This window comes from Nerophis ophidion, linkage group LG28, assembly GCF_033978795.1.
Source record: "Nerophis ophidion isolate RoL-2023_Sa linkage group LG28, RoL_Noph_v1.0, whole genome shotgun sequence".
In the NCBI taxonomy this organism is placed as follows: Eukaryota; Metazoa; Chordata; class Actinopteri; order Syngnathiformes; family Syngnathidae; genus Nerophis; species Nerophis ophidion.
In genome coordinates this window covers 22,814,471-22,833,224 of record NC_084638.1, presented here as the reverse complement: position 1 = coordinate 22,833,224, position 18,754 = coordinate 22,814,471, and the positions used below count along the sequence as shown (strand labels likewise).

Sequence of the window (18,754 nt, the reverse complement as noted above, 5' to 3'; positions counted from 1 at the left end):
ACTTATTTTCCACCATAATTTACAAATAAATTCTTTAAAATTCCTACAATGTGAATTCCTGGATTTTTTTGTTTCACATTCTGTCTCTCACAGTTGAAGTGTACCTATGATGAAAATTACAGACCTCTGTCATCATTTTAAGTGGGAGAACTTGCACAATCGCTGGCTGACTAAATACTTTTTGCCTCACATATACACACAATATATATACACACATACATACATACATATATTTAGCAACACAGTAGAAAGATAGGGGATTTCCCAGAATTATCCTAGTAAATGTGTCTAAAAACATCTGAATCACTCCCAACTTTATTTTTTTTCTAGTCCTTCACAATCAATATCCTCATCCACGAATCTTTCATCCCCGCTCAAATTAATGGGGAAATTGTCGTTTTCTTGGTCCGTATAGCTCTTGATGCTGGAGGCTCACATTCTAAACAATGTGAGGACGTGAGGAGCCCTCACACCGGTGACATCATCGTCTGCTACTTCCGGTACAGGCAAGGCTTTTTTATTAGCGACCAAAAGTTGCGAACTTTATCGTGGATGTTCTCTACTAAATCCTTTCAGCAAAAATATGGCAATATCGGGAAATGATAGAGTATAACACCTGCTATCCCCGTTTAAATAAGAAAATCTCATTTCAGTAGGCCTTTAAGAGTATGTGAAATTTTGACTCCAACCTGGTTTACTTCCATGCCTACATCCTTTTAATCGGAAATTTCATGCAGCTAAAATGCACCAGACATGGGTGATTGTGGAGAGTGATTTTTATGTTTTCCCATCATGCATTATAGTGGCTTTAAATGTGTCATTTTGAATTATGTATGGTGCATGGACAATTTTTTTTCCGACAAAGATCAGTTAGCAGGGTGTGCTATGTGTGCTGATATTTTTGTGTTGGATGGAGGGATGCATTTTTTTGCACCATGAGTAGGGAAGGTTGTCTGGAATGGGTCATTTTGGTAAATACTGCACTATGTACACTTCCACGAAAAAATTCTGGTAATTGACCTGATTTGCTCTAATTGTCCACAAGATGGCGACAGAATAAACTGTAAAATATTTACAATGGAGACGTTGGAACTCTGCAGCCATGGTTCCTTGGTGACCTTGTGACCAGAGACCAGACAGAAGACGCCGACGGGCAGCACTGAAGTTTGGACAACCCTGGAATTAACGGTAACAGATTTTAATGATAGAAAAAAAAAACCCCACAACATTCAACATTTAAATTTCTATGCATGTTGTCGTCACATGTAAGAGTTCAGCGTGTCAACAGGCGGTCTTTGTGGCTAATTGACCACAACGAATCTGCTGCCTTTACTCCTTTGCGCTGCGACTGTGCGCCGGTCTTTTAGGATGCGGAATCTCTCATTCAGCGTTATCGACGTCTGCTTGGAGAAGGACAAAACGAGGGGTGACGCGTCAGGTCGTGGGACATTTGCTGGCGGCAAAACTCTTACCGGTTTGCCAACGCTGTTGATGTCGAACTGGAGAGGAATTCCTTTGGGCGTCTTCTTCACGTCTGTTTTCAGGTCGGCGGGAATCGACGCGGTGTCCGGCGGGTGCAGGGTCCAAGCGGAAGGAGGCCTGCGGAGAGGAACCCAGGCCTAAGCCCTTCTGTGTGTGAACTGTGATGTGTGGCTACTCTTACTCGGGCTGAGTCATGGCGGTGGGGTTGTCTATTGATACGGTGAGCATTCCGTTGTTGCTTGTTGATGCGCGCCATCTAGTGGACAAACACAAAACATGTGAAACTTATGGGAAAATTTTGACTTTAGACCAGTGGGTTCGGTGAGTCGTCCTCAGGGGTTCGGCGGAGGTCAAGACACACCCAACTCATCGTGTAAAAAAAAAACCTTCTCCCTACGGATACCCCCAAACAATTTTCCCTCTGATTTGCAGGTGTGTAATTTGTTGAGTTCATGCACTGTTTGTGTTGTTCTTTGAACAAAGGGATGTTCATGCATGATTCCTTTTGCGCACCATTAAAAAAAAAAAACATACCTCTGTCTTGAATTAGAAAAAATATATATATTTTTCACTAAAGAAGGGTTCGGTGAAGGCTCATATGAAACTGGTGGGGTTCGGTACCTCCAACAAGGCTAATAACCACTGCTTTAGACTTCCTTTTTATTGTCATTCAAATTTGAACTTTACAGTACGAATACGAACAAAATTTCGTTGCATTAGCTCTTGGTAGTGCAGGATAAAAAAAAAGCAATAAGTGCAGATAAAGTAAATGTGAAGCCAACCAAGCACAAGTATTAACAAGAGTGTTTGGTATATTGATAAATATTTTCCGGACTACAAGTCATTACATTACATTTTTCCTACGCTTTGAAGGCTGCGGTTTATAAAATGGTGCAGCTCATTTATGGAGTTTTCTTTGTTAACAGCCAAAGTGTTTCGTTTTCAACAAGGAGTGTTATTGTTTGCGCGATGGCGTTGTCTTTTGGAAGAGTTCGCACACCTTTTCATGGATAAATGTTGCGAACCGGAAGTGTAACCCTCCATCCGCTTTCTGCTCATAAGGATTCTTTGTAAGCGCAACACAAAACATGTGACTCTTGTGGAAAAATACGCAGATTTACCATTTTCATTAGGATGAAAACAGGTGCATGGGTGTAGGACTTAAAATTTTACTGTGACAAATTTTCAACAAACAAATCACATGCAGTCAAGTAAAACATAAGAATATTCCTGTATGACATTCTGATAATAAAATTGCATTTGTGCTGCAGTACGAGGTTCTATTTTTCCAGATGATGGCGAGATGCTCGTTCGCGGCACCTTTTTTAACATCCTTTTTTTGACATCCCAATGGGTGGTGAGTTTTTCCTTGCCTTTATGTGGGATGTGAACCGAGGATGACGTCGTGGCTTGTGCAGCCCTTTGAGACACTTGTGATTTCTATAGATAAACATTGATTGATTGATTTTTTTAACCTTTTGTGTGGATTATGAATACTTCTTTATTTAAACAGGGAGATATAAACATCTCAGTGAGAGTAGACATCGTACAGTAAGTGATTGTTTTTATTATTTTCCTGGTTTGTATTTCTTGTTTAGCGCTTAGCAATGCTGCTACATGATGCTTATTGTACACAACTTCTATAAACGTGTAGATCATCCTCATATTGTGGATTAAAAGTACAAGTTAATATGTCCCAAAGTAGTCTTTGTTGTCGCTCATGTAGTGTTGTTGTTGTTGTTGAAGGGAAAAGTTTGCTTATAATAAGCAAATATTACATGTTATTATGAATGTGCCTGTTATCACATTATGTATATACTTACAGCATGTATATAAAAGGTTTTTAGAGCGCTTTATAAGCGGAACAGAGCGACTTCCATTACCTTCATTGTCAGCAGACTTTTGATAGCGCTTATTTACAAGTTTAAATGCATTAAAAAAACATTTGTATTCTTATCTTAACCTCTCAAGGCCCAAGCTGTTTGTTTACATGTTTTTGTTTATTTTTCTTTGGGCTTATTGGACCCGAATTAGAATAACAAATTAAGAATCCTCTTTTTATATGATGTACTCAGTCCATAAGTAACAAATGTGTACTTCATGTTTAGTGACATGCTATTTTTTTATTTTTACCAAATTCCATTGTATGTTATACTCTTCTGACACCACTAGATGGCAGTATAAGTGTCCACATAAGGACGATAAGACCCCAATTCAGTAGTGTACACAGTTTTGGAAATAGGAGATAAAAGGTGATTTCCACTAAGGTCTTCAGAGGTTGAATAAGGATTTTGAATGATGCAAAATTTCATTAAAAAAAAAAAGTGCAGTCCTCCTTTAAGGTCGCCAGCAAAAAACAAACAAACAACAAAACACTTACGGGCGACTTCTGATGGGAAGAGTGTGAGGATTTGGCTTGTGAACCACAGCTTGAACCTAAAATGGGAAGCGAACAAGAAAGCAAAAGTATTAACAAGAGCGCCATGTCGATGAATATTCCCAAATATATACCGTATTTTCCCGACTAAAAGCCGCTGCTTTTTTATACGCTATGTACATTGCAACTTATAAAATGGCTCGGATAATTTATGGGTTTTTATTCACTGACAGCGATCGTGTTTTGAAATAAACAAAGTTTTCATATTACGCCACTTTTTAATATTTTTGTCTTGTTACTTACTAAGTGGCCTTGTGGTTAGGGTGTCCGCCCTGAGATCGGTAGGTTGTGAGTTCAAACCCTGGCCGGGTAATACCAAAGACTATAAAAATGGGACCCATTACCTCCCAACTTGGCACTTGGTATGAAGGGTTGGAATTGGTGGTTAAAACCCCCTACAATGATTCCCGGGCGCGGCCACCGCTGCAGCCCACTGCTCCCCTCACCTCCTAGGAGGCGAACAAGGGGATGGGTCAATTGCAGAGGACACATTTCACCACACTTAGTGTGTTTGTGACAATCATTAGTACTTAAACTTTATAAGCATCCATAGCATTTCTGCTCGAAAGGATTCTTCATTCATCCTTCCAACAAACGCGTGTAAGTTTTACAATATAACTAAAACAATTCATACTGACTAAGCCGTCCCATGTGTGATATTTTTAGGAGTTTTCATGCATATTTGTACGTGCTATTGTAACGTAGTAGCTAATACGCTAACACATTTACGAGTGTCTCTGTTGGCTTAAACTTACAATGGCATTATTTTTGTATTACTTCAGTTTCACAAATTCCTCTGTAATTAAACCAAAACACCACCGTGGAGTTATTGAGTCTGTTTAGCTGATTGGAGAGCTCGCTTCCGCAGCTAGTGGGTCTATGTCGATGACTTCTGTTTTGTTTGATCAGCCGTTTTACTGCCATGTTACACGGTTTGGTAACAATTAAGGTATGAAAATAAACATTTACAAATATATCATTTCACAAGAGACATATGTGCTGCTTATAGTCCGGTGGGGTTAATATATGGGATTTTTTTTTTCCTTCTTGAGTGTTTCCCCCAGAAAATTTGTTAGTTAGGGTGGTGTCTCTCCAGGGGGAAGGAGCGCCGCCCGGGACAGGCGGACGGACGGGAAGGGGCTAGGTGGGTGTAAGGAACAGTTTAATTTTGGCCTGTCGCAACCATCACGTCTCAATCTCACCACAGCCTGGAGGGGGGGGGGGGGGGGGGGCAATAGACTACAGACTGTGGTGAAGTAGGCCGGCTTCGTCGCATGAAGAAGCCTACAATTTTTGGTTGTGTTTTCCACTCTGTATGCTGAGTGGTAATATACGATATATATCTGGATATTTTTTCCGTAAAGTAAAAACAAAACACAAAACAGTCCTAGTTATTCGAGATAGTAAGTATGTCATTATTTTGTCTTAGTAAGTCAATATTTACTAAGTCAAAATAATGACATACTTATAGTAATTATGTCATTATTTTGTCTTAGTAAGTCAATATTTACTAAGTCAAAATAATGACATACTTACTATCTCGAATAACTAGGACTGTTTTGTGTTTTGTTTTTAATTTACGGAAAAAATATCCAGATATATATCGTATATTACCACTCAGCATACAGAGTGGAAAACACAACCAAAAATTGTAGGCTTCTTCATGCGACGAAGCCGGCCTACTTCACCACAGTCTTATTTTGACTTAGTAAATATTGACTTACTAAGACAAAATAATGACTAAGTCAAATTAATGACTTACTGTATATAAGAGTTTGAAAAAGAGTTAAAATTGGGGACACATGCTGACATATGCTCAACTCATCGTGCTTAATTTACAGGACATTTTTTTTTTTTTTTAAGACTTTAGTTAAGGGGTCACCAACGCACCAGGTAGCCCGTAAGGACCAGGTGAGTCGCCCGCTGGCCTGTTCTAAAAATAGCTCAAATAGCAGCACTTACCAGTGAGCCGCCTCTATTTTCTAAATTCTATTTATTATGCCGTTTCTTTTCTTTTTCTTCTATGTCCCACTCTCACGTGTGGAGGGGGTCCGGTCCGATCCGGTGGCCATGTACTGCTCGCCTGTGTATCGGCTGGGGACATCTCTGCGCTGCTAGTCCGCCTACGCTTGGGATGGTTTCCTGCTGGCTCCGCTGTGAACGGGACTCTCGCTGCTGTGTCTTGGATCCTCTTTGGACTGGACTCTCGCGACTGTGTTGGATCCATTGTGGATTGGACTTTCACGGTGTCGTGTTGGATCCGCTCGACATCCATTGCTTTCCTCCTCTCTAAGGTTCTCATGGTCATCATTGTCGCCGACGTCCCACTGGGTGTGGGTTTTCCTTGCCCTTATGTGGGCCTACCGAGGATGTCGTGGTGGTTTGTGCAGCCCTTTGAGACACTAGTGATTTAGGGCTATATAAGCAAACATTGATTGATTGATTGATTGATACTAGCAAGCTGGTCTCGCTTTGCTCGACGTTTTTAATTCTAAGAGAGACAAAACTCAAAAAGAATTTGAAAATCCAAGAAAATATTTTAAAGACTTGGTCTTCACTTGTTTAAATAAATTCATTTATTTTTTTACTTTTCTTCTTAGAACTTTCAGAAAGACAATTTTAGAGGAAAAAACACAACCTTAAAAACGATTTTAGGATTTTTAAACACATATACCTTTTTACCTTTTTAAATTCCTTCCTCTTCTTTCCTGACAATTTAAAATCAATGTTCAAGTGTTTTTTTTTTATTGTAAAGAATAATACATAAATTTTAATTGAATTCTTCATTTTAGCTTCTGTTTTTTCAACGAAGAATATTTGTGAAATATTTCTTCAAACGCATGATTAAAATTCCCCAAAAATATTATGGCAAATCTAGAAAATCTGTAGAATCAAATTTAAATCTTATTTCAAAGTGGATTTTAACCCATTTAAAACGTGTCATCAAAATTTTTAAATTAATCTTAATCAGGAAAAATTACTAATGATGTTCCATAAAGTATTTTTTGAATATTTTCAAAAAGATTCGAATTAGCTAGTTTTTCCCTTCATTTTTTTTTCGGTTGAATTTTTAATTTTAAATAGTCGAAATTGAAGATAAATTATGTTTCGAAATTTAATTTGCATTTTTTTCGTGTTTTGTCCTCTTTTAAACCGTTCATTTAAGTGTTTTTTTCATCATTTATTCTCTACAAAAATCCTTCCGTAAAAGGAAAATAAAATGTACGACAGAATGACGGACAGAAATAAACTTTTTTTTATATATATAGATTTATTTATTTAAGTTAAATTGAGCAAATTGGCTATTTCTGGCAATTTATTTAAGTGTGTATCAAAGTGGTAGCCCTTCGCATTAATCAGTACCCAAGAAGTAGCTCTTGGTTTCAAAAAGGTTGGTGAGCCCTGCTTTAGTTTATGCGGTGGCTCTTTGTTGTTAAGGCGGCCTTAACAACAAAGCGAAATTGGTGGGTGCAGCTTAAATATAACAAATATGGGACACGCGTCCATCACCTTCAGTCCTCTATTATGAAGAAACGTGGTCTGGCGAGCCTCTTTCTGCGTCTGATGCACAGGAGGGAGAGGACTGCGTAAAAAGGCGCACAACACATTTTAGTTGATTTGTCGTCGTTGCGTGTACAGAAATTTGTCTCACCGTCGTCGCAGTTGAAATGGCCTTTTAACTGCTATCCTATTTTGTATCCTCTGTGGTTCCTGCTGCCTGTAGAACTGCTTCCTGTACGGCAGCTGTAAGCGCTGGATGACAGGCGGTGGTTTCTGCTTCGTTTTCTGCGAGACACAAAAGGTAAAATCACGAAAACCAATAAATACGTCCATGCATATCAACTTGGTTAATCATTGCATTCGACACAAAAGATTTCTCATTTATTTTGAAAAGTTTGTGTAGGAAGTCACCTGACGGGTTGGTCGGAAGAAGGCTGCTGTCTTTCGTGCTGCGAGCCCAGTGATGACGCCTTGACCGCGCCGTACACCCTGAATGACCTGTAGTCTACCATTCCTGAGCTTAGGCGCTCCTCGTCTGAACACGCCACCTGTTTCGTTAAATACCAGTTAGGAGAAGGGTTTGACAAAGACATCATTGAACGTCAGAAGGCATTATTATTATTTTTAGGTATGTGTGTATTTGCTGTTCACTGGATCGCCGCAGTGGTCACTTAGTGTTTCACACTTGATCACGCCATCGTGACCGCTGTTTTTTGGGTTCAACTGCGTTGGCGTTGTTTTCATCACCACTATACACCATTATATCTAAATTTTAGGCCTGGACAAGCACTCGCGCCACAAAGTTCTGATTAAAGGGGAACATTATCACAATTTCAAAAGGGTTGAAAACAATACAAAACAGTTCCCAGTGGCTTGTTGTATTTTTTGAAGTTTTTTTCAAAATTTTACCGGTCTCGGAATATCCCTAAATAAAGCTTTAAAGTGCCTTATTTTCGTCTCTCTGCGAAGACACTGGCCATTTCCCTGTGACGTCACACAGTACTGCCAATGTAAACAAACAATGGGAATACCACAGCAGGATATAGTGACATTAGCTCGGATTCAAACTCGGATTTCAGCGACTTAAGCGATTCAACAGATTAGGCATGTACTGAAACAGATGGTTGGAGTATGAAAGTATTGAAGAAGAAACTGAAGCTATTAAGCGAATAGCTATTGATTGTATTTCATAGCCATAGCATGGCCGAATAGCTGCGTTAGCATCGCCGGTAAAATGTGCGGACCAAACGATCAGGACTTTCGCATCTTGTGACACTGGAGCAACTTAAATTCGTCGATTGGTAAGTGTTTTTTTCGCATTAAATGTGGGTGGAAGGAAACGTAATATAGTTGCAAATGCATCTGCAGGTTATCCATACATCTCTGTGCCATGTCTGCTTATGCACCGCCGGTAAATAGCATGTTAGCATCGATTAGCGTAGCATGTTAGCATCGATTAGCTGGCAGTCAACATCAACAAAACTCACCTTTGTGATTTCTGTGACTTTATCGTTACAAATGCATCTGCAGGTTATCCATACATCTCTGTGCCATGTCTGCTTTAGCACCGCCGGTAAATAGCATGTTAGCGTCAATTAGCGTAGCATGTTAGCATCGATAAGCTGGCAGTCACGCCGCGACCAAATATGTCTGATTAGCACATAAGTCAACATCAACAAAACTCACCTTTGCGATTTCGTTGAATTTATCGTTGCAAATGCATCTGCAGGTTATTCATACATCTCTGTGCCATGTCTGTCATCGCCGGTAAAATGTGGAGACACTTTGGCACATTCAATGGGGGTCTGGCGGCAGACACTTTCGCATCTTCGGTGCAACTTGAATCCCTCCCTGTTAGTGTTGTTACACCCTCCGACAACACACCGACGAGGCATGATGTATCCAAAGTTCCAAAAAATAGTCGAAAAAACGGAAAATAACAGAGCTGAGACCCAATGTTTACAATGTGTTGAAAATGAAAATGGCGGCTGTATTACCTCGGCGACGTCACATTCTGACGTCATCCCCTCCAGAGCGATTAACAGAAAGGCGTTTAATTCGCCAAAATTCACCCATTTAGAGTTCGGAAATCGGTTAAAAAAATATATGGTCTTTTTTCTGCACCATCAAGGTATATATTGACGCTTACATAGGTCTGGTGATAATGTTCCCCTATAAAGTTTACACTCGACAAAACTACCCTGCAAAGAATATACGGTGAGTAAAAATTTTTTCCTAATGTAATATAAATGATACACAAATGTATATTTTTGTATATATATACTAGGGGTGTAACGGTGCTTGTATTCGCATTGAACCGTTTCGGTATGGGGGTTTTGGTTCGGTTCGGAGGTGTACCGAATGAGTTTCCACACGGACATATTAAGTAGCGTACTGCACGTTGTGTACACAATGCACACCGAGGCACAACACACGGCATGCTAGCAGCGATTGGGCTACGATAGACTGACACTACCTCCTCTTTTCACCGGATGTCCTCTTTTGTGGGGCTGTCCGGGTGGAGTTTCCTAAATGCCTCAAATGTCCGGCATTTTAAGTTAGGGTTGCGTGTATTTTCAATGTACGTTCAGGGTTAAGAAGGGGTTAAAAACAAAACAAATTGTGCACGCAGCAGCATTCGTGAGGGAGGGGCAGAGGCAGAGAGAACGAGAGAGTTAAGATAAACGCGCATGCGTCGCCAGACTCTGCTTTTTACCCAGAGATTTATCAGATTTTATTTATTATTATCTATAGCAGGGGTGTCAAAAGTGTGCCCCGGAAGCCATTTGCGGCTCACAGCTAATGTATAAAAGCCCACGGCACATTCTAAAAATACTATTAAAATAAACAAAAACATAAACAAAAGTGAATTAAAAAAGCTTAAAGGCTAAATGTAATTTAGAAAAAGTCGCAACGTTGACTAATAAAACAGAGCAGTTTTTTTTTTCTTTCAAACTGTCATTGCTCAAAACATAATATTGAATCAAAATCAATGTTATTATCAATTATTGACCTGTCCAAGGTTCCGATTACTTCACATCAAATATTCCACCAAGAAAAATATTTTTGGTGGAAGATTTTGCAAATTTGGTAAATAAATAACCAAAACATGTATATTTTGTTGTTTTCTTACTGTACTGAAAATGAACCGAACCGTGACCTCTGAACCGAGATACGTACCGAACCAAACTTTTTGTGTACCGTTACACTCCTAATATATACATGTACACACACACACACACACACACACACACACAAAAACAGTGTGTGAAATATATATATATGTATAGATATACACACATAATGTGTGTAAATATATATATTTTCTAAGGAAATGTATGGCTTATGGTCTGTCTATCTTGCTGAAAATTATACTTTTTTTTAAATTTCTTTACGAAATGTGGCTTGTTTTGATTCACAACAAAATATTTTATTCTCTTTGATCAATTTAATTAAAGCAATTCCCCTTGCCGTATTTTTCCGACTAAAAGACGCTACTTTTTACCCAAGCTTTGAACCCTGCGGTTTATCCAAAGGTGTGGCTTATCCACACAATTTTCTTTTGTAGTGGCCAAATTATGGCATGGATTAAACCAAGGGTACCCATTACGTCGATCGCGAGCTACCAGTCGACCGCGGGGGGTGTGACAGTCGATCTCCAGCCAGGCTTTTAAAAAAAAATAGACCTAAAAATTAGTGATCATCAATCTTCACCAAGACGTCACTTAAATGACATTCACGGTACCGGAGGGTCTTGTGAGATGACGCTGGCTGCTGCAAGATCATTATTATTAAAAATGACCGAGAGGAAGGCGAGAAACACTTTTTATTTCAACAGACTCTCGCGCCGTACCTTCCGTCAAAACTCTAAAGGCCGACTGCACATTTCCTATCTTCACAATAAAAGCCCTGCTTCATGCTGCCTGCGCTAACTAAATACAGAGTCTCGGAAAACTGGCGTGCACAAGCGATCCCTCAGAAAGCTGGCGTGCACATCACTTGTGCACGCCAGCTTTCCGAGACTCTTATTTTGTTAGTGCAGGCAGCATGAAGCAGGGCTTTTATTGTGAAGATAGGAAATGTGCGGTCGGCCTTTAGAGTTTTGACGGAAGGGACGGCGTGAAAGTCTGTTGAAATAAAAAGGGTTTCTCGCCTTCCTCTCTGTCATTTTTTCATAATAATGAACTGGCAGCAGCCAGCGTCATCTCACAAGACCCTCGGGTGCCGTGAATGTCAATCAAGCAAGCTACGGAATTTGCCGCCAATGTTTTTCTTGTAAAGTGTATGGAAGCTGGATGAATTAGATGCCAAAAACCAACCACTTTCATGTGGTATTGTACAGAAAGGACAACTTTTTTCTCCTCCATTTGAAAATGTGGGCGTTATCATCATTACTGTCTGATTCCAATCAATGCAAAGTCATCAGAATCAGGTAATACACCAATTTATATTCTTGTCTTCGTGAAAGAAAGACATCTATATGTGTTACACATGCTTGTATTATCATTAAACACATTTAACTTGTTTACAAAAATGTCTCTTTCATAAATAAATAAATATAAATGATATATATAAATGAGGTAGATCCCCTCGAGTTGGTCAATTGAAAAGTAGCTCGCCTGCAGAAAAAGTGTGGGCACCCCTGGATTAAACAAAGAAATTAAACGATGTACTAAAATGACTGCTTTTAAGGAACCATTCAAATTCAAAGTGTTTACATAATACAAGGAATAATAATTCTGACAAATGTATATCTATGTTGGCAACTGCGGTGAAGGTAATAAGCAGTAGAAAATGGATGGATCTTGCACCTAATCAAAATTGGAGAAAATCTTAATAAATCCCAGAATGAATAACAACTTTTCCTTTGTTTAGTCAGCCATTTTACTTCTGTGTTACAGGCACCATTTGGAAACAATTAAGGTATGTAAATAAAATAGTTTTCTATGTAAATATGTAATTTCACAGCAGCCAACATTTGACATTTTTTTAATTACTTCTAAAATGATGTGGGTGGGGCTTAAAGACTGGAAAATAGTTGTTTTTGTATTTATGATTCACAAAAATCAATAAAATACTAAATATGATAATGATAGAATAACATTTTTATTTTTTTCACTATTGACAACATAGTTTCATGTTTGATTGTTTCACAAAGTACTTTGAAGTTATACTTATCAATATTTACAATCATAACATGATGAAATCAGTTGTTTTTTCTGTTTTTGTTTAGCAGGCTTTCCAATGTTACAAATATTGATTTTGACTTTATTTTGAACAGGCATGCATACAACATAATCCATTACAATTTCCAGTTTCTGTATTCAACACGTTCGAAAAGGAATAGGAAGAAGCAACGCTTTTTTATGAAATACATTCAGAATGTTTATCATGGTTCTTCTTCTTTGTACTTTGCAGGGGTAGGGAACCTATGGCTCTAGAGCCAGATGTGGCTCTTTTGATGACTGCATCTGGCTCTCAGATAAATCTTAGCTGACATTGCCTGACACGATAATTATGAATAATTTTGCTGGTAATCACAATGCTAAAAATAACGTGCAAAATATAAAGTCGCATTAATGGTAAGAAGTTATTTATGTCACGATGGGGGTGTCGCAGCCTGTTGCAGGGTCGTTCCCCCAGGAAGGCAGACGGACTACTCGGGACATGGCATTTAGGTAAAAACATGATTTAATTTAAACTAAAAAAAGATGGAAAGAAAAATCGTACAGTGGAGGCACAACTTGGGCTAAGGAACAAAGCTAAAGCATAAACAGACTATGAACATAAATCAAACAAAACTTACCTGGCAAGGCATGAAACAAGTCAGCACAGAGCAAGAAAAGATCACATTGACGCCAGGGCGACTGACTGGCAAAGACGAGCTTAAATACTGCCTCTGATTAGTGCTCGGGAAGCAGGTGAGCGGGCATTTTGTCCACCAGAGACAGGTGGACAAAATGAGTAACCAAGGAAACCAGACGAGGGAGTGGAAAAAAACAGGAACTTAAAGAGTCCAAAGGACAAACAGCACATGGCCAAACAAAAACATGATCAACAGACATGACATTTTATTTATTATTGGTTAGCTCCAGAATAACAATGTTATTAAAAAGAATAACAGTCTTATTATACTCTAAAAATATTGGTCTTACTTAAAAATGCACGCATTTAGTTGTATTCAGTGTTAAAAAATATGATATGGCTCTCACGGAAATACATTTTGCAATATTTGGCTTTCATGGCTCTCTCAGCCAAAAAGGTTCCCGACCCCTGTTGTAAACACTAAGTTTGAAGCGTTTCTTGAAGTGGATCATATTAGTAGTACATTCTTTGATTTCTTTGCTTAATCCATTCCATAATTTAATTACGCATAGTGATATACTGAAAGTCGTAAGTGTTGTACGTGCGTACAAATGTTTTAAATTACATTTTTCTTTAAGAAAGTTAAGACGTTTTTACCAAAAAGGGTCACACCTAAAATCTTGAGCCTTTCTGACTTTGTATTGAAGAAGTTTACCATAAATTGGTGCATTTTCACCATGTTTAAAAATGCTACCGCTTGTCCCTTTTGGGGTCCATGTACATTACTGAAATATTTTGATACTGGTTTAAAGTGAATCAAATAGTTGTAACATTTTACACACACCTATTATTACCTTTTGTGTTACCCTTTAAAACTGGGCCACCATTGCTGGACCATACTATTTTCCCTTGGGTTGGACGACCTTTCTTCAAGGCTGGTCGTCGGTACGTGGCAGCTCCTTTCTTATTTGTCTTCTGCTCTTTTTTATTCAACCGAATGATGTCATCTGTTGAGAATTAAACGAGGATTTTAGAGCCCGAACACAAATGGCTGACAGAAACCTGATAGTAGCTGCCAGGGTTTCTATTTTAAAGCTAACGACATGTCGAAGACCTCACCCAGTGACATGTCCACCTTATCGGGTACACCCGCGGGTTTTCTCCGTCCTCCGGGCGTAAACTTTAGTCCGTACATCGCGTTAAGCAACACAATTAAATCCAAAATGCCAATTGTTTTCTCCTGTTTAAGCTAAATGTGCGCGCTTCGCTCCTTTGGTTTAACTGACAGCGCGCATGCGCGAACTGTTGCATTGTGGGCAATGTATTTTTACTCGCCTCCTCGTAGTGGGTGTGCCTGCTTGTAATGGCCGCGTTCCATTTCGCTCACCATGTTTGGTGTACTTGCTTTGCTCATTGTCAACCTTTACGAATTTATATTATTTATCCATAATATTAACGTGTTACACGTGCTGTGTGTACTCGGCTAAATTCAACAACCAAATTATTGTTAGTTTTTTTATAAAACACACACATTTGTGCGTTATAACGACATAATATTTGACCCTCGCCGTGCCGGAGAAGCGTCGTGAAGGAAACGAGCAGTCATGGTGAGCTAAATAGATCGCGTCCTCTGTGTTATAGAAGAATAGCGTCAACGTGCTATAGTAAGTGGTTGTGTAAACGTCAACCTTCCGTACCATCGGACATTTTCTTTGTTTCGTCTCATTTAAGTGAACTAAAAACGTCTATTCTCGTTTATTCTCGGTCGTTGTCTTCGTTCCTGCAAGATTCACTTCGTGTATGTTTCACTAGAAGGTAAGTTGCCGTGGCACATTGTGGACCTCCTGAACGATGCCCCTGACATTTACCGTATTTCCTTGAATTGCCGCCTGGGCGCTTATTAATTTAAAACCTCTTCTCACTCCTGTGCTTACCATAGGCATGCGGTAAAAGTAAGCATGCTAATTATTTTAAAACCTCTTTTTACTCGGGCACTTACCAAAGGTATGCAGTAAAAATTTGAGTGTGATGTAAGCTTGGGCTTTAAATCCTACTGAATAGCTCTTAATCTTCTTCCCTTTTATGCGATTTCAAATTACCGGTATTGAAATCAGCCTCTTGCATTTTGAAAATGATGACAGGGGACGTCACTAGTTTGACCAAGCGGTAATACTATTGATTGATTGATACTTTTATTAGTAGATTGCACAGTACAGTACATATTCCGTACAATTGACCACTAAATGGTAACACCCGAATAAGTTTTTCAACTTGTTTAAGTCGGGGTCCACGTTAATCAATTCATGGTAAGCATGCGCTAATTATTTTGGGAAGCAAGTTTGACTCGGCAGTAATTCAAGGAAATACGGTAGTCTTGATTTTTGCTATTCTTGTCTCCTAGACCAACCTCATTTCCCTCCAACTACAACCGGTCATTCTCCAGTGCAACTACCATGTCGGGGAAAAAGCGCAAAGCAACCCTAGCAGTTGCCGCAGAGTCCAGTGCAAAGCAGCAGAAGGTGGATTCCAACAATTCTAAGAAGGAGAAGGCAGCAGGGTGGCTGCAGGAGCTCGTTCAAATGCAAAGGTCCAACAATAAGGACATGAAAGTCAACAAGAAGCGCGTTCGATTCATATCAGACACCCAGAAAACAAAACAGGACTCAAAGGGTGTCCTGTATTGGATGCTGAGGGACCACAGAATTCAAGGTTAATTCACGATAGTCATCACATTTTCCCCCTCATGTTTTTTAACTTTGTCTTTCCCTTAGATAATTGGGCGCTCATCCACGCCCAACGCCTTGCCATGAAGGAGAGCCTCCCGTTGCACGTCTGTGTCTGCTTGTCGGTCCCTAAATCGGAGCTGTCCACCCTGAGACATTACGGTTTTATGCTGAAAGGTCTGGAAGAAGTTGAAAAGGTAAAAACCAATCGATAACGTGTCAGAAACATGTACCAGCGCAGGGGTGGTCGAGCTACGGCCCGTGGGCCAAGTGTGGCGAGACGTCTCGATCATACTTGGCACCCTTCCCGATTTTCCCGGGAGACTACCGGATTTCGGTGCCCCTCCCGAAAATGTCCCTGGGCTAACATTCCTCCGAATTTCTCCCAATTTCCACTGCCTGCCTTTAGCGTCCTCTACAGCTAGTCGTCATGTCCGCTTTTCCTCCGTACAAACCGCGTGCCGGCCCAATCACTTATTATATGCGACACACACAAGTGAATGTAAGGCATACTTGATCAACAGCCAAACAGGTCACACTGAGGGTGGCCGTATAAACAACTTTTAACACTGTTACAAATATGTGCCACTCTGTGAACCCACACCAAACAAGAATGACAAAGACATTTCGGGAGAACATCCGCACCGTAACACAACATAAACACAACAGAACAGATATACAGAACCCCTTGCAGCACTAACTCTTCCGGGACGCTACAATATACACCCTTCCACTGCCTGCCTTTAGCGTCCTCTACAGCTAGTCGTCACGTCCGCTTTTCCTCCGTACAAACAGCGTGCCGGCCCAATCACTTATTATATGTGACACACACAAGTGAATGCAAGGCATACTTGATCAACAGCCATACAGGTCACACTGAGGGTGGCCGTATAAACAACTTTTAACACTGTTACAAATATGCGCCACTCTGTGAACCCACACCAAACACGAATGACAAAGACATTTCGGGAGAACATCCGCACCGTAACACAACATAAACACAACAGAACAGATATCCACAACCCTTTGCAGCACTAACTCTTCCGGGACGCTACAATATACACACCCCCCCCACCCCCCACCCCTCCGCCTCATCTTCAGAATTCGGAGGTCTCAAGGTTGGCAAGTATGGTCACAATATTAATAAGGAATCTGGCCTACACAATTTATTGTTAAATATCCAAAAGTTTTATGGCTGCAGTTTTTCCTTGTTGACATTTGCGAGTACCATATTTTTCGGACTAAAAGCTGCCCACAATAAAAGGCCACTCTGAAATGTGTGTCGTTTTATCACACAACACAATTCCACAGATGTTGCAAGTTTTGAAGCAGCGTGCAGCTAGCATCCTAACTGCAATGTCCAACAGAGCTGTTGCCCATGAATTGACGTGAAGGGACGGCGTGGCGCAGTGGAAGAGTGATCGTGTGCAACCCGAGGGTCCCTGGTTCAATCCCCACCTAGTACCAACTTCGTCACGTCCGTTGTGTCCTGAGCAAGACACTTCACCCTTGCTCCTGATGGGTGCTGGTTGGCGCCTTGCACGGCAGCTCCCTCCATCAGTGTGTGAATGTGTGTGAATGGGTAAATGTGGAAGTAGTGTCAAAGCGCTTTGAGTACCTTGATGGTAGAAAAGCGCTATACAAGTACAACCCATTTATCATTTATCATTTAATGTTAGTTTCTTTACCATAAGCCAACTCTAAGGCAATTTAGAGAATTTGGCAGTACATCCAGCCGGCCTCACAACAGGTGTAGCCACACCAGTTTAGGACCTCCACATCCAACAGGTGCACCTCCATGATCGTCTAAAACCAGCCACCCAGACAGCTGCTCCATTATTTAGTTTTTATAACCAAATAATTTCTGCACAAACTGTGAGAAACCGTCTCAGGGAAGCTCATCTGCATGCTCTTCTTCCTCACGGGGGTTTCGACCTGACAGCAGTTTGCTATCATAACCCACTTGAGGGGTCAAATGCTCACATTCTATGCCATCCGGCAAATGGGAGAGGGGTTCTCTTCACAGATTAATCCCGGTTTTCACTGTCCAGTGCATATGGTAGACCGCGCATGTGGCGTGGTGTAGGAGAGCGGTTTGTCAACGTTGTGAATCAAGTGGCCCACGGTGGGGTGGAGTTATGGACAACGAACGCATATGCAATTAATTGATGGCATTTTGAAGGCACAGAGATACCGTAACGAGATCCTGAGGCCCATTATTGTGCCATTCACCCGACACCATCAACTCATGTTGCAAGGGATCTCTACACAATTCCTAGAAGCTGAAAACATCTCAGTTCTTGCATGGCCTGCATACTCACCGGACATGTCACCCATCGAGCATGTTAGGGATGATTTGGGTCCGCGTATACGATGCGTGTTCCAGTTCCTGCCAGCAACTTCGCACTACCATTGAAGAGTGGACCAACATTCCACAGGCCACAATCAACAACCTGATTAACTTAATGCAAAGTAAATGTGTTGCACTGCGTGAGGAAAATGGTGGTCACACAAGATACTGACTGCTTTTCTGACACTCCCTGACCTCCAGACCTCAATTAAAGCAAAACTGCTCATTTCAGAGTGACCTTTTATCGTGGGCAGCCTAAGGCAGACCTGTGCAATAATCATGCTGTTTAATCAGCTTCTTGATATGCCACACCTGTGAGGTGGGATGGAGTATCTTGGCAAAAAAGAAATGCTCACTAACACAGATTTAGACAGATTTGTGAAAAATATTTGAGAGGAATAGGTCTTAGTATAGTAAAAGTTTAAGATTTTGAGTTTAAGCCATGAACAATGGGAG

General features: G+C 40.4%; 2 protein-coding genes across 3 annotated transcripts in view; one reads left to right on the top strand and one right to left on the bottom strand.

The window, feature by feature from the left end:
• Window positions 1-1,182: 1,182 nt before the first annotated feature.
• LOC133545027 (UAP56-interacting factor-like) lies at window positions 1,183-14,540 on the bottom strand. 2 transcript variants are annotated; one of them, XM_061890320.1, is made up of 9 exons: window positions 14,345-14,540; window positions 14,080-14,232; window positions 7,832-7,968; window positions 7,572-7,705; window positions 7,430-7,502; window positions 3,863-3,918; window positions 1,664-1,738; window positions 1,473-1,599; window positions 1,183-1,403 (listed from the first exon to the last, which is right to left on the bottom strand). In XM_061890320.1, exons 1-9 carry the CDS (start codon window positions 14,418-14,420, stop codon window positions 1,302-1,304), a joined length of 933 nt encoding a protein of 310 aa, XP_061746304.1. In that variant the 5' UTR covers window positions 14,421-14,540; the 3' UTR covers window positions 1,183-1,301. The 2 variants fall into 2 exon arrangements, with proteins under 2 accessions (XP_061746304.1, XP_061746305.1); XM_061890321.1 differs by having other exon boundaries at window positions 1,183-1,400.
• Window positions 14,541-14,850: 310 nt separating this feature from the next.
• The window catches only part of cpdp (CPD photolyase), a 41,279-nt gene continuing 37,375 nt past the window's right edge, over window positions 14,851-18,754 (top strand). Inside the window, exons 1-3 of the mRNA XM_061890312.1 lie at window positions 14,851-15,040; window positions 15,627-15,934; window positions 15,997-16,145. Coding sequence (XP_061746296.1) covers window positions 15,679-15,934; window positions 15,997-16,145 — 405 coding nt within the window. The 5' untranslated portion in view covers window positions 14,851-15,040; window positions 15,627-15,678. The remainder of the gene's footprint in view (window positions 15,041-15,626; window positions 15,935-15,996; window positions 16,146-18,754) is intronic.